The sequence below is a fragment of the Pseudophryne corroboree genome, chromosome 2 (assembly GCF_028390025.1).
Source record: "Pseudophryne corroboree isolate aPseCor3 chromosome 2, aPseCor3.hap2, whole genome shotgun sequence".
Lineage (NCBI taxonomy): Eukaryota > Metazoa > Chordata > Amphibia > Anura > Myobatrachidae > Pseudophryne > Pseudophryne corroboree.
In genome coordinates this window covers 810,348,526-810,363,213 of record NC_086445.1, presented here as the reverse complement: position 1 = coordinate 810,363,213, position 14,688 = coordinate 810,348,526, and the positions used below count along the sequence as shown (strand labels likewise).

General features: G+C 42.4%; 1 protein-coding gene across 1 annotated transcript in view; it reads right to left on the bottom strand.

The window, feature by feature from the left end:
• Positions 1 to 14,486, bottom strand: part of DPT (dermatopontin) — an 86,738-nt gene extending 72,252 nt beyond the window's left edge. Inside the window, exon 1 of the mRNA XM_063955660.1 lies at positions 14,083 to 14,486. Within this exon, the coding sequence (XP_063811730.1) occupies positions 14,083 to 14,471 (389 nt within the window). The 5' untranslated portion in view covers positions 14,472 to 14,486. The remainder of the gene's footprint in view (positions 1 to 14,082) is intronic.
• Between the last annotated feature and the right edge of the window lie 202 nt (positions 14,487 to 14,688).

Below are 14,688 nucleotides of genomic sequence, written 5' to 3'. Positions count from 1 at the left end.
GTGATGGGAGCAGCTAACGTAGAATAATTCTTAATGAATCTCCTATAGAAATTAGCAAAGCCAAGAAATCGCTGAATCCCCTTGAGAGTTGTAGGAGTGGACCAATCTCGGATAGCTTGTACCTTACCGGGATCCATACATAGCTCTGATCCAGAAATGATGTAACCAAGGAACGGTATGGAAGATACTTCAAAAGTGCACTTCTCTAACTTACAATAAAGTTGATTTTTCCTCAGACGTGTCAGTACCTCTTTAACTTGGTGACGGTGAGACTTTAGATCCTTAGAGAATATTAGGATATCATCCAGGTACACTACTAGACACTTGTAGAGAAGATCACGAAAAAGTTCATTCACATAGCTTTGAAAAACTGCAGGTGCATTACAAAGACCAAAAGGCATTACAAGGTATTCGTAATGCCCATCCCGGGTATTAAAAGCAGTCTTCCACTCGTCCCCTGCCCGGATGCGGATTCAATTGTAGGCCCCTCGGAGATCCAATTTTGTAAACACAGTAGCTCCCTTTACCCGGTCAAATAATTCTGGAATTAAGGGTAATGGGTACTTGTTTTTCACAGTGATCTCATTGAGTCCACGGTAATCTATGCATGGTCGTAACCCACCGTCCTTCTTCTTAACGAAGAAGAATCCGGCTCCTGCAGGTGAAGAAGATGGTCTGATAAATCCTTTGGTTAGATTTTCCTGTATATAATCAGACATAGCTTGCGTCTCTGGGATGGATAGCGGGTAAATTCGTCCCCTAGGAGGTGTTTTACCCGGAACCAGGACGATTGGGCAGTCCCATTCGCGATGAGGAGGTAGAGAGTCTGCTGCTTGTTTTACACCGGAGGTAGGTCGGGAAGGCTAATTGACCGGAGAGGTACAATTGAGGCTAAACAGTCCTTGGTACAAGATTTACCCCACGAAAGGACTTCCATGGTTTGCCAATTAAATTGAGGATTATGTTTCTGCAGCCAAGGTAAACCAAGTATCACATCTTGAGAGGCTTTGGGAATCACGTAGAAGGAGAGGTATTCGGAATGGAGCACACCAACTTTCATCTTGAGACATACGGTTCGATGAGTAATTATACCATCTGGAATTCGACTTCCATCCACTGCTGTAACAGCAACTGCTGCTTCCAGAGGCATGGTTTGAACTTTAGACCGTATGACAAAGGCTGAGGAGATGAAGTTCTCGGCTGCCCCGGAATCTAGGAGGGCTGAAACTTTCACTGTAGAACTTGGAACTTTTAATTGAATAGACAAGGTCGGCTCTTTCCCAGAACGTGATTCTAAAGTAACTCCTAGCTTAACCTCCCTTGGATAAGCTAGGAGCGAGAGTCTCCCAGGCCGGAGTTTGCAGGATTTAACTAAATGTTCGGAGGACCCGCAGTACATGCAGAGGTTACCCTGTCGACGACGAAGTCGTTCTTCCTCTGTGAGGCGAGAGCGCCCAATCTGCATAGGTTCTTCTGTCGTTACCGGAGACTGTGATGAAGAATCTTGTCGAGGCCTAGGAAGATAACGTGGACTGGATCGCCCTGCCCTGGATTTCTCTAAACATCGCTCCCTGTAGCGTAGGTCAAGTTTGTTACAGAGAGAAATCAATTCATCCAGTTTAGTTGGCACATCCCGGATAGTTAAATCATCCTTGATTTTCTCTGAAAGTCCATTCCAAAACGCGGCGATCAGGGCCTCCTCATTCCAGTTTAACTCTGAAGACAACGTGCGAAACTGAATAATATATTGACTGACAGGACGTAAACCTTGACGTAGACGGAGAATCTCCAAAGATGCTGAGGTGGTCCTGCCTGGTTCGTCAAAGATTCACCGGAAGGATGATACGAACTCTTTGTAATTAGAGAGGATAGGATCACCTCTCTCCCATAATGGTGATGCCCACTCCAGAGCCTGACCGGAGAGGAGGGCAATAATATATGCAACCTTAGCACGAGCTGATGGGAAACTGGCGGACAACAGTTCGAACTGGATCTCGCATTGATTCAGGAATCCTCTGCAAAGTTTTGGAGTTCCGTCAAACTTATTCGGAGAGGGTAACTGCAAGCGGGACATAGGCAACGTCACAGGAGAAACTGTAGTGGTAACTGGGACAACCGGAGTTGGAATCTGGACTTGAGACATTTTAATAGCCGTATGAAGAGTCTCTAAACGGTCTGCCATAGTTTGCATAAACTGCACTATTTGTGTCTGTATAGACTCCTGGTTTTCCATACGGGAAAGGATATCTGACGTAGCACCGCCTCCTGCGAATTGGTCACTTGACGGATCCATGTGGCCAGTGCTTACTGTCAGGTCCGGGTGTTTTTGTGAATCCGTTAACCCGGGACCAACCACAGGTGTAGGTGCTGGGGTATGAAGAAAGCAGGGAGGACAAAGAAAGTTCCGTTCCATATATTTATTGAAATTAACAATTCCAGTAAAGAGTTAAATGACAAGTTGTTAATCATCATATCATACTGAAGTATTGCAGGAATGGCAGAAATAATATGCAGGATAAATCTCAAAGACAAATAAAAGAAATGTTCATGGTACTGTATATAAAACAAGCTGATGAATAAATGTTGAATTGTCCAAATATAAACAAGCTTTGATGCTGAACTGCAGAATGTGTTTAACTGGTTAATGCAGACATGAAGAAATAACTGTAAGGATTTGCAATGGAGTTTTGAGAGTTAACTGAGAGACTGTGAAGAATTATCCTTGTTATGACAACATAGAAAATATAAAGTACTGAATTGGGTTACTTGCGGGTTCCGGAGATCACTGTGAAACTGTAGTAGATGACAAGGTGATGAATGGGTTAAATGCAGAGTTGAACAAACGAACAGCTGAGGGAAATGGAATCCTCCAAACTTTGAATGGTAGGCCGACAAGGTAACCTCATGCAAGACTCTGGGAATTCAACTGTTTCCAGTAGGTGAGCAATTAACTGACAGCACAGCGGAGAGCCGGTGGATCTTTCAGCAGTGAAGGCTGCAGACGGACCTCTGGGAACGGAGGCGATATCTGGACCACGGGAATCACACAGGAATGCACGGAGAGAGCTCAGAGCTAGAGCACAGCGTTGATACAACAAAGCACTGGCCCAGAGTAACATAATCCCAGCCTACTTAAAGGCAGCACAAGCACGGGATTGGCTTACACCTGCCCACAGGTGTTTTCACAAGTGCTCTGTATTACCTATTTGGTCTCCAACATGGCCACCTCCTATACAGCAGACACATCGCAGTGCCTTAGGCCATTTGGTCCCCGCACTCACAGTTCCCAGATTCTGCATTACCTGTGCCACCGATCACGCCGCGTCCCCACACGGGCGCACAGCACCGCGAGCAACCGCACTGGCAACGGATGAACCCCAGAACCCGCAAAGGTAAGAGACCGGTTCGTGACACATAACTATGTAAAAATATAAAAAAATGGCATAAATTTGTAAGAAAAATAAAAATGCAATCTTAATAGTTATGATTTATGGCCGACCATGTGTCCATCTGGCAGTTAGTGATCATCATGCTGCCATGATGATGGGCCTTTTTTATGTGGAGGCCTGGAACTGGAGCTCCATCTGCCCCATTGTTAATCTGTCCCTGCTCATGGACAGTTATCACAATGGTCACCTGATAGAGAATGTGTCACTTCCCTGTGGGTATCCATTATGATGACTGGAATTTAGTCTCAGACACATAACAGCACATCGTTGTTTAATCACCTCCCACAATGCACTTGGTAAAATAAGCATCCACCTTAACCCACTTTCCAGATCTCCACACACATTTAAAACATTTCTGGACACTGTCCTATAGTACAGAGTTTCCCAAACCATTTCAGTCCAGGTTTTAAGGATACTAGAACACAAATGACTTAATTAGTGGCTCAGTAAATTTAATTTAACCATCTGAACTGTAATGGGAGAGTTTGGGAACTTTGCTATAGTATAATAATTCATTTTGCATGCAGCTAGAGTGCCAGATCTATTGCATTTGAAACCCAGAACTTGTTGGTTATCTTTTTTTTTTTTTTTAGAAACCTATCACTATTACTATTAATACATTATTTATTTATTTATTTATTAAATGTCTCTAAATGGCTGATCTGTGGTATTACTACCTTTGCCAATCTAGTTGATGGATTCACCATTACCCCCTTTCCCACACTACAAAGCCAATTTAATTTGCCCTATACTGAGATACTTACATATCACCGTATCATACATTGGATTTCTAGTTCGATAAATTCCTCAGGACCTCTACTGCTCCCTCCTCCTAATATATTATTGAAACTGTCATCCAGTAATGGTAGAGGTTGCATTAGATTTTGGTATGCTATAATTCATGACGATCTGTTACAAGACAAAAGCCTGGCTCAATTGCATTGGGAAACAGATTTGGGTTGCACGTTTACGTTGCAACAATGGGAGTCAATTTACTTTACTACACATGCTATGTCCAAATGCAATAACCACAAAGAAATGCATTTAAAATTCCTTCATAGATTCTATTTTACACCAGCCAAACTACAGAAAATCTGGCCTAGCCACTCAAAGTACTGTTGGAGAAATTGTTCAGAGATTGGAGATATTTTCCATGTATTTTGGACATGCTCTAAGATTCGTCAGCACTGGAGCAATGTGTTTACTTTCGCTTCTCAAGTACATAAAGTCACTTTCCAAGAGTCTCCTTTATTGGCTCTTTTTCACATTTTCCCAAAGGACTTCACCCGTACCGATTGCTATATGTTGGGTCATAGCCTCATAGCCACTAGGGCCGCAATAGCCCAAAACTGAAAAAATCCCCTCCCCCCATTACTTCTTAAAATTATCCGTAAGACCCACCAGGCCTTTGTGATGAAGACTCAAGGTTTACCCTGCACGTTTAATGCTACATCTCCTCTAGTTAAGTGGTATAGCTGGCATGAATACTCCAGTACCCAAGAAGGAGCTAATTCTTTGCTTGAAATAGACAAATAATTTGCTATTGGTAGTCGAGATGTTGATAACTAATCTTTACCCCTATTACTGTTTATTATACCATTGTGTAAACTGCTCTATATATTACAGTTGACCATTACGTTTCTGTATATTTTATTATACGCTATGTGATTACTTCGAATGAGTCCTTGGGGGTCATTCCGAGTTGTTCGCTAGCTAAAAATGTTCGCTGCGCAGCGATGATGCAAAAAAAAGCACTTCTGCGCATGCGTATGCGGCGCAGTGCGCACGCGCAATGTACTTTCACAACGGGCAAAGTATTTTTACACAAGGTTTAGCAAAGACTTTCAGTCGCAATGGCAGCCGCAAAGTGATTGACAGGATAGGGGCGTTTCTGGGTGTCAACTGACCGTTTTCAGGGAGTGTTCGAAAAAACGCAGGAGTGCCAGGAAAAATGTCAAATCCGGAACTGAACAGTCTGAAGTCATCGCAAGCTAGGAGTAGGTCTGGAGCTACTCTGAAACTGCACAATTTTTTTTTGTAGTCGCTCTGCGATCCTTTCGTTCGCACTTCTGTTAAGCTAAAATACACTCCCAGAGGGCGGCGGCTTAGCACGACTGCTAAAAATTGCTAGCGAACGAACAACTCGGAATGACCACCCTTGTTCCCCCCCCCCCTCCCACAACACACACACACACACACACACACACACACACACACACACACACACACACACACACACACACACACACACACACACTCTCTCTCTCTCTTTTTTCTTTTTGCACCCTTACCATAAAAATTATTGATGGAAAAATGTTATTTAGATTATCAACAAATGAATTCAATTTACTTTACATGTAAGTGTATATTATTTAAGCAAAGACAGACTGTTTTGTTTTTGTTTTGTTTTTTATTCATAAGTGCAGTATCATTAATATCTTATTTTGGGATTTTATTTAGGAATAGTTATGTAACTTTTTTTTTATTTTTTTTGTGCTATAAAAACAAAGAAACAGACAAATCCCTAGTGCTGGCCTAGGAGAACAAGCTCTCTTTGTTATGGAATCACCATATGAAATCCAATTTATCTAAGTGGCCATTATTACATTTAATGAAATACAACTATATATTAAATATACTGTATACAGAATTACTCTGTGTGAAACAAGATAAGATGGTAAATTAGCATACACAATGACTCAGTAAATGTAGGGCTAATTATACTTTCCACAGAAGTAGTGATTATCACGGCATTTTCAAGCTGAAACCTGTCATATCCCAAAGTCGAAATGGAAATGGATATGACAGGAGAGCTTCTGTGTAAAAGGAGCAAATGTCATTTTAGTGCTTGGTATATACCAGGATTATTTATGCAAAACAGTTGTTTATCAAATGGTAATGATCTGCTGCAGATTACCCTAATTCATGCTCCCTGTCAGTTATACAGGTTGAGTATCCCTTATCCAAAATGCTTGGGACCAGAGGTATTTTGGATATCGGATTATTCCGTATTTTGGAATAATTGCATACCATAATGGGATATCATGGTGATGGGACCCAAGTCCAAGCATATGGTTCATATACACCTTATACACACAGCCTGAAGGTCATTTTAGCCAATATTTTTAACAACTTTGTGCATTAAACAAAGTGTGTGTACATTCACACAATTCATTTATGTTTCATATACACCTTATACACACAGCCTGAAGGTCATTTAATACAATATTTGTAATTATTTTGTGTATTAAACAAGGTTTGAGTACATTGAGCCATCAGAAAACAAAGGTTTCACTATCTCAGTCTCACTCAAAAAATTCCGTATTTCGGAATATTCTGTATTTCGGAATATTTGGATATGGGATACTCAACCTGTACTGTGATTAATGTGAATAAATAATGTATTCTTTACCATATAGTAGGCAATTGATTGATTGATGATGATGATGATGATGATGATAATAATAATAATAATAATAATAATAATAAAAAGATATCTATCTCTATATATATATATCTGTGAAGATTGTATACATTTGTGGCAGATGGGTAATATATATCAGAGTCACTGACTTGGTGCATTAAATGAAATGTTAAAGCCCAAGAAAGGTGAATTCACAATTTTACTATATATCATTGATTTGTGGACACAAAGAAACGTCTGTGAATAAAGCCTGGCATGGAGTATTTTCACCAGAAATCCAGCATATGTTTTTTTGCTTCTCAAATAAGTATATCCAACATGAAATCTTTCTTGTTCCACAGGTGAATTGAATAACATGTACTTTCTTATCGTATAGGTTCACAATAAGGATTCTTTGTCCTCTGCAGATATACATACATGTATGGTCCGCACTGCAGAATTTTTGAATGGCTATAATCTTTAGCCACATAGCACACACTGAAAGTTGCCTCCTGCGGTATAGCTCCACCTACGTAGTATGTGTAATGGCCCCTACACATTTGGCGACCTGGCGGTGGGGGCAGTGACTGGGGGAGTGAAGTTTCTTCACGTCACCCGGCTCCATAGCAGTGCATGCTAATATGGACAATCTCGTCCATATTGGCCTGCATGCACAAGCGACTGGGGCGGGGCCTCACATCATTCATCGTTGGTTCCTACACACTAAATGATATGAACGCTTTCTCGTTCATTAATGAACAAGAACGTTCATATCGTTTATTAAAGTCTATTAGTATGTAGGGCCCTTAAGGGAGGTAGACCGCCTGCAGCTACAGTCAAATTGGGTATATAACGATAACTGCCTCATGCAGTATAGTTCAACCTCTATATCAGACATTTCCAACCTCAGTCCTCAAGGCACACTAACAGTCCAGGTTTTAGTGATATCCATGCTTGAGCACAGGTGACTTAATTAGTACCTCAGTTATTTTGATTTAACCATCTGTGCTGAAGCCTGGATATCACTAAAATCTGCACTATTGGGGTGCCTTGAGTACCGAGGTTGGGAATGCCTGGTCTATATGCTATAGAAGGGAGGGAGACCACTTACAGCTATAAATGGATTACCACAGTCTGGATGATTTAAAATCAATGGTCAAACAGTGCACATTGAGAGCTGCCTTCTGTTGTTGCAATTCCACCTGTGTGTTGTCCACCTGTGTGTTGTCTAGAGGAGGAAGGTCACCTGCAGCCACAATCAGCATACCACACCGTACTGCGAAAAGACCCATACTCCCTTTCTGGGTATATCACCGGTCAGCTCATGTATTCTTTTGGCTTATATCATGACAAGAATCCTTCCTCTAACATATTTCACTTCACAGGGGGCTTATTGTTGAAGTAGTTCACCTCACTATCCCATACCTCTCAATGCTTCTCAAATGGTAATTGAGACTTCTGCACATGCCATAGATGTGTGCATCTGAAAAGGGGGTATGGCCTTGAGGCAGGGGGAGTGACTTAATGGGAAATTATATAACCGTGAGTCATTCATCCTGTTTTCAATACACTGGGAGCATGCCCAGTGCTCCGGGAGCTGCTGGATATTACCCCAGTCCCTCTCTTCACTGAATAGATGCCAAGCATATCTGCACAGCATATATTCACCATTTGCTCAGCTAAGCAGAGCAGCAGGTGAGCAGGGGCCTTACAACCTTCTCCTCTATGGAACAATGCAGCCTGTGGGTGGGACAGTGTCCGATAAGTGAGACCGTCCTGCCAAAATCAGGATGGTTGGGAGGTATGCTATCCACATGCATTTGCACAAGCACTACCCTGCCAGAGATCTGTTTGATATCAGAATTTAACTGTATGCTTTTACGAGCAGGGCCCTCTTCCCTAATGTGATTTCCTTCCCTCGCCCAGAGCTGGATTAAGGGGGGCAAAGGAAGCAAGTATCCCAGAGCCCCCTTCTCTAAGGGGGCTCCCCAGCTAGAGCAGCTTCTGAGTCTGGAATCAGAGTGACAGTATTAGGTGTTGTCTCGCGCTGCATGAGAGTGCTCTCCTCAGTCATACCTGCTACTGTCTTGATCCTCTTCGGACTGCCCAACCCCTACTGTGATTGCCGCTATTGCCCTCCTGCTCAGGAAATCACTACATCTATCAAGCTTAAGGATTGCTTGACTGCTAAGGCTGTGTTGATTTCCCCTGCTTTGACCAGGAGGTTTCATGGCTCTACCGCTGGGTGGTGTGTCCACTGCTGAACTTTTTGGCACCTTCCTGTCCCATCTCCTGGGGTTCCATGGACTTAGCTGATGAGTCGATCTACACACAGCTGGGCCTGTCTTCATGTTCAGCGCTGGGCTCTTTGATACTTTCCATGGAGGTATATGCTGCACCCTGCTGCCGCTCTCTCTTTGTGCATTTTGTCAGGGTGCTCTTGTGGCAGATGATCTGACTGCTACTCCCCTTCTCTACAGCTGCCGCGGTGTAGCTGACATCCTCCCTCTTTTTGCTCCTCGTCTTCTCCAACCTAGTATTGGTGGACTCCTCCCTCCTCAGCTCATGGTTTGACAATGCCTCTGCAGCCCCCACTGTTGTGATAAATTTTTTCCTCTTCTGATGTTCCCTATCCTTCCCACCCTTTCTTTACCTACCTACATTTCCCCAGTGTTTTGCCCCCCTTCTTCTGCTCTTTAGCTTTTTCCACTTTCTTTGTACCTTATTCTACCTCCTTCTACTCTTTGGACCCCCATTGCATTATACATATGGACATTGTTTTAACCAGAACCTCCAGTGTGGTTACTTTTACCACTACTAACTTGTCTTACTTTGTCTGGACTCGCTGACTCATTTACAATGTACTGTTGGGTAGCCAATATTTGTGCAGTCGGGTAGCTATTATTTGTGTAGGATTTACTCTCACTGTGCTGCATTGGTTCTCACCCGCTTCATCCTATGGTTTACCTTTCATTTGCTGCTATTGTTTATCTCCTAAGCCTGCTACTCTCCACTGGCACTCAAAATTCTCTCCGTTATTCGGTCCCACTCCAACCTAGTACCCCTGCACCCTTCGCTCGCTCATTTGCTAATCCATCCTCTCCCCATCTCTCTCCTTCCATCCTTCCACTCTACACTCTGTGCCCATGCCTCCTGGCTCTCTTCCAATACACATCCTCTCCCCCTGCCCTCATATCTGTCCAAGATCAAGCACACCCTCAGCTCAGCATAGTATTTTTTCGATCTTTTTTTCTGTGAGGGAGGGCATGGCCTCACCCCCCTAATTGCAAGTAAGGCCTGCGCTGCTGCCTAATGTAGGTGCAGGGATGGCACATAAATAGCAGGCAAAGCTAGGGGGCGGTGATGATAAGAGGGGGAGAGGCCAGTATTTTAAGGGCCCCAAGCTCCCTGAAGGCTTAATCTGGCCCTGCGCTCACTTATACCATCACATTGCCGCCACTGCCTACAGTGGCACCAAACGTTTGGGTTCAGCCGGCACTGCTTATCTGTGTTATGACTGCTAATGCTGAAAGGATCAGAAACCTTCTGTTTATGGGGGTCATTCCGAGTTGACCGCTCGCTAGCTAGTTTTAGCAGCCGTGCAAACGCTATGCCGCCGCCCACTGGGAGTGTATTTTAGCTTAGCAGAAGTGCGAACGGTTGTATCACAGAGCGCCTGCAAAAAGATTTGTGTAGTTTCAGAGTAGCTCAAAACCTACTCAGCGCTTGCATCACTTCAGACTATTCAGTTCCGGATTTGACGTCACAAACCCGCCCAGCGTTCGCCCAGCCACGCCTGCGTTTTCCCTGGCACGCCTGCATTTTTCCACACACTCCCTGAAAACGGTCAGTTGCCACCCAGAAACGCCCACTTCATGTCAATCACTCTGTGGCCAGCAGTGTGACTGAAATGCATCGCTAGACCCTGTGCAAAACTACATCATTCGTTGTGCCCGTACGTCGCGCGTGCGCATTGTGCCGCATACGCATGCGCAGAACTGCCATTTTTTAGCCTGATCGCTGCGCTGCGAACAAATTCAGATAGTAATCAACTCGGAATGACCCCCTATGTCCTGCAATGTTTTGAACTGTAAGTAACTTTTCCTTGTTTTGTTCATACTGTTTCTCTTTCTGTACAATAATTATATCATCCACATTTCTACCTCCGCACAAATGCCTAATAGCCCTCACTTCAGTTGACACGCCCACAACACATTTATCCTACATGCCAATGCCCGGTTGCCGCCCAGTTACACACACTAAGCCACAAGTTTAGATGTCGCTGATATACGTACAGTTGCCCGTTGCTGCCCAGTTGCATATGCATGCTCTGACTCCTGCGCAGCTGCTACAAATCATGAGATCCATCCAGAATGGGCTTGAGTGCAACTCTGAATTCCCACCTGTAAGTTTGCCGCTGTATATTGGGGCAGATGTATTAAGCCTGGAGAAGTGATAAACCAGTGATAAGTGCAAGGTGATAACGCACCAGCCAATCAGCTCCAATATGAAAATTGATATTTAGGAGCTGTTTGGCTGGTGCGTTATTATCACCTTACACTTATCACTGCTTTATCACTTCTCCAGGCTTAATACATCTGACCGAATCCTTCTCTGTCTTTTCCCATATAATTACCAAACCGCACTCACGTTATCTCAGTTTGCATTTCCTTACTGACATTAATAACCTGGGTTATATTGCTAGCATTTATATTAAATTTCCACAAAGTATTTATTAGAAATGGGAATAAGTTACTGGAATACAAATGTTAAATGGTTCTCACACATGTGTATCATTCATTTTAAAAGATAACCCCCAATCCATGGAAGCCTTGCGTATAGGCTAATAAAGTCTGAATGTATTCCAGTCTGATTGTAGTTAACAGATCACTGTATGATTAGACATTGCGAAAGTCAATTCAGAGACTGATTGTAGCAGGGAAAGAGTGTGGGGTAAATGTAATAGCGCCCGTGGTTGCAGACAGCTGTAACATATAAAAATTGATGGTTTAAATATAGCAGCTAACTCACCAAAGGCTCGCAGCTATTACATTCACTCCTGCATGTTTTATATGCCTGACAATGCACTTCTTCCCATGAGTCACTGCAGGTCTCATGCTGCAGTGCTTCTCTACTTCTCCTGGCAAGGCTGATACACACAATACACAGAGTATCAGAACATTAAACTGGCATAACACAGATCACTATCTTTCTATAAACAATCAGCAGGGACTTCCCAGAGAAGATTAACCTGACGTTGGTGTGTGTGCATGTTGGGGGAGGGCAATTTAATCTACGAAAATACAGAAATAAATACAAACTTCTGTAAAATATAAAACAAGCATTAATGCGTAGTTTCCTGTACATAAAAGTTTTCACAATCATAAGACAACCGGATACAAATGTTCATAAAATAGCAAAGTTCTGCTTAATGGCCAGTTATTACTGAAGTGGAAGATTGGAAATGAGGGAAAGGAAAAAATGCAACAACAAAAAGTAAAGCTTGTCATATACTAACATAAATTATTTTCAGTAGTCTTTGCCCATAAAGTAATTAATACTTGTCACAACGTGGCCGTTATTTCTGCAAACACTATTAGAGATAGAGCAATAGAAACCGTTGTCATAACAAAATGGGATGAAGAAGGGATAATGCTATGTTGCCTGCTGTACATACTTGGAGACAAAAGAAAAAAACAAACTCTCAAGTTTATCGCTAGTCTAGTATCTTGGGATTGTCTGTTTTATAAGAACATTGTTTATCTTTGTGAAAGTAGCTCCATTGTTTAATGCACAGGGGACAAAGCATACGTTATGGATTAAATTGGAATTAATCAGACCCAACTGGTTAGTACATTACTTTGGGATTCTGTATATCGCCGTCTTTTAGGGCTAACATAATACGAGCTCCTTTAGATTCAGTTAATAAGAATTATTCATTATAACTTCCTCCTGACAGCAGGAGATACCAATCCCATCAATGTCACTAGGCAGTTTTTGAGGTCAAGTTGATATACTGTACAGTATGTGCTGGAAGCATCAGCAGATTAAACAATGCCAGCCCTAGTGCTAGAATGTCAGATCATCATTAGAAAGCTCCTCTGCATTACCAAATAATCATTTTCAAATGGTAGACAAAAAAAGCACCCCTATTTATGGTGGTATTTACTAAAAAAAAAAAGGATAAGCTACTAACGCTCTTTATTTTCACTAACATCTAATGCAAATAGAAAGGGGTATATGTACTAACCCGTGGAATTGCTTGTTTGCGGTTCTGTCTGCGGGATTTAAAAAGGGCAATATTATTAAATACAAAACACTCCTGGTTTTGTATTTAATATTATTGCCCTTTTGAAACCCATGGATAGAATGGGATGTAATTATGTGCGGTCACCATACCGAGGCTGGGATCCCGACCGATTGCCTGCCCAACAGTCGGCATGCCGACTAACAGGGACTATACACACTCGTGGGTGTCCACGACACCCATAGAGTGGGAATAGAACCAGTGGCGAGTATAGCGAGCCACTGAGCTCGCATAAGGCAAGCGCAGCGAGCCCGCAACGGACTTCGTTACACTCGCCTTCGATGGCATTCTAAATCTCAGGATCCCGGCGGCGGTATGGTGATCGCCGGGATCCCAAACACCGGTCACCCCAACCCAATAGAACTGCTGCAAGTGGTGGCTTTTTAAATATGTCACTTAGGGGTCTATTTACTAAGCCTTGGATGAAGATAAAGTGGATGCAGATAAAGGACCAGTCAGTCAGCTCCTAACTGTCATTTTTCAAACCCAGCCTGTGACATGGCAGTTAGGAGCTGATTGGCTGGTACTGTTGGGTAAATGTATGAAGCAGTGATAAGAGTGGAGAAGTGAGCTAGTGGAGAAGTTGCCCATGGCAACCAATCAGCTTCTCTGTATAATTTTATATTATGCAAATTATAAATGTTATTTCAATGCTGATTGGTTGCCATGGGCAACTTCTACACTGGCTCACTTCTCCGCTCTTATCACTGCTTCATACATTTACCCCTTTATCTCCTTGCACTTTATCTCCATCCAAAGCTTAGTACATAGAACCCTTAGTAATAAATATACCTCCCAATTGTCTTATTATTTGCCATGATTTCCCTAAATGAAATGTTAGTGAATTAGTTCTAACGACATTGTGTGTTTCCAGCATTTGAAAGCACAAACCAATGAAGAACTGCTACAAGATAATCTCTTACCATTCCATTCCAGCTCTGTTAATTTCCTCCCACCAACATTCTGTAGGTTCCCCAAGTTCATAAGGTGTTTGCATACATCCATAGTTCCATCGTCTATCTGATCCTTCTTTTTTGCTAAATGTGCTTCTTATTGCGACTACCACCTGTCCATGGGGGCATTGGAAATTGAATCCTTGCCTAAAAAGATTAGACCACTGATCACCATTTCCATAGTCTTGATGTGAGTAATAGTAATCATGTTGTGCCCATGTTGCAGCCACCAACTGCAGCAGTACAGCAAGCCCTAGCAACATCATGCTGTCTCTACTCCTGCTGCAGACTATGGGATCTGTTGTCTGATCTTGCTCTTTTTTATCGAATGGAACATTTGGTTTCCAGATGTTCAGCATTTCGAGCCAAGTGAAATGTGTCATAGTTTAGCTAAAGAAAAAAAAAAGACTTTAAATATTGTTATAAGATAGAATTTTAAGGTGGACATATTTATTTAAATGCATTAGAAATAAAAATAAAAATGTTGATAAGATAAATGATTAAAGGTAGAACTTTTGAAAACTTTTCAAAATACTATTTTGTTTTAGGACCAATATGGGTATCATATAGCATGTA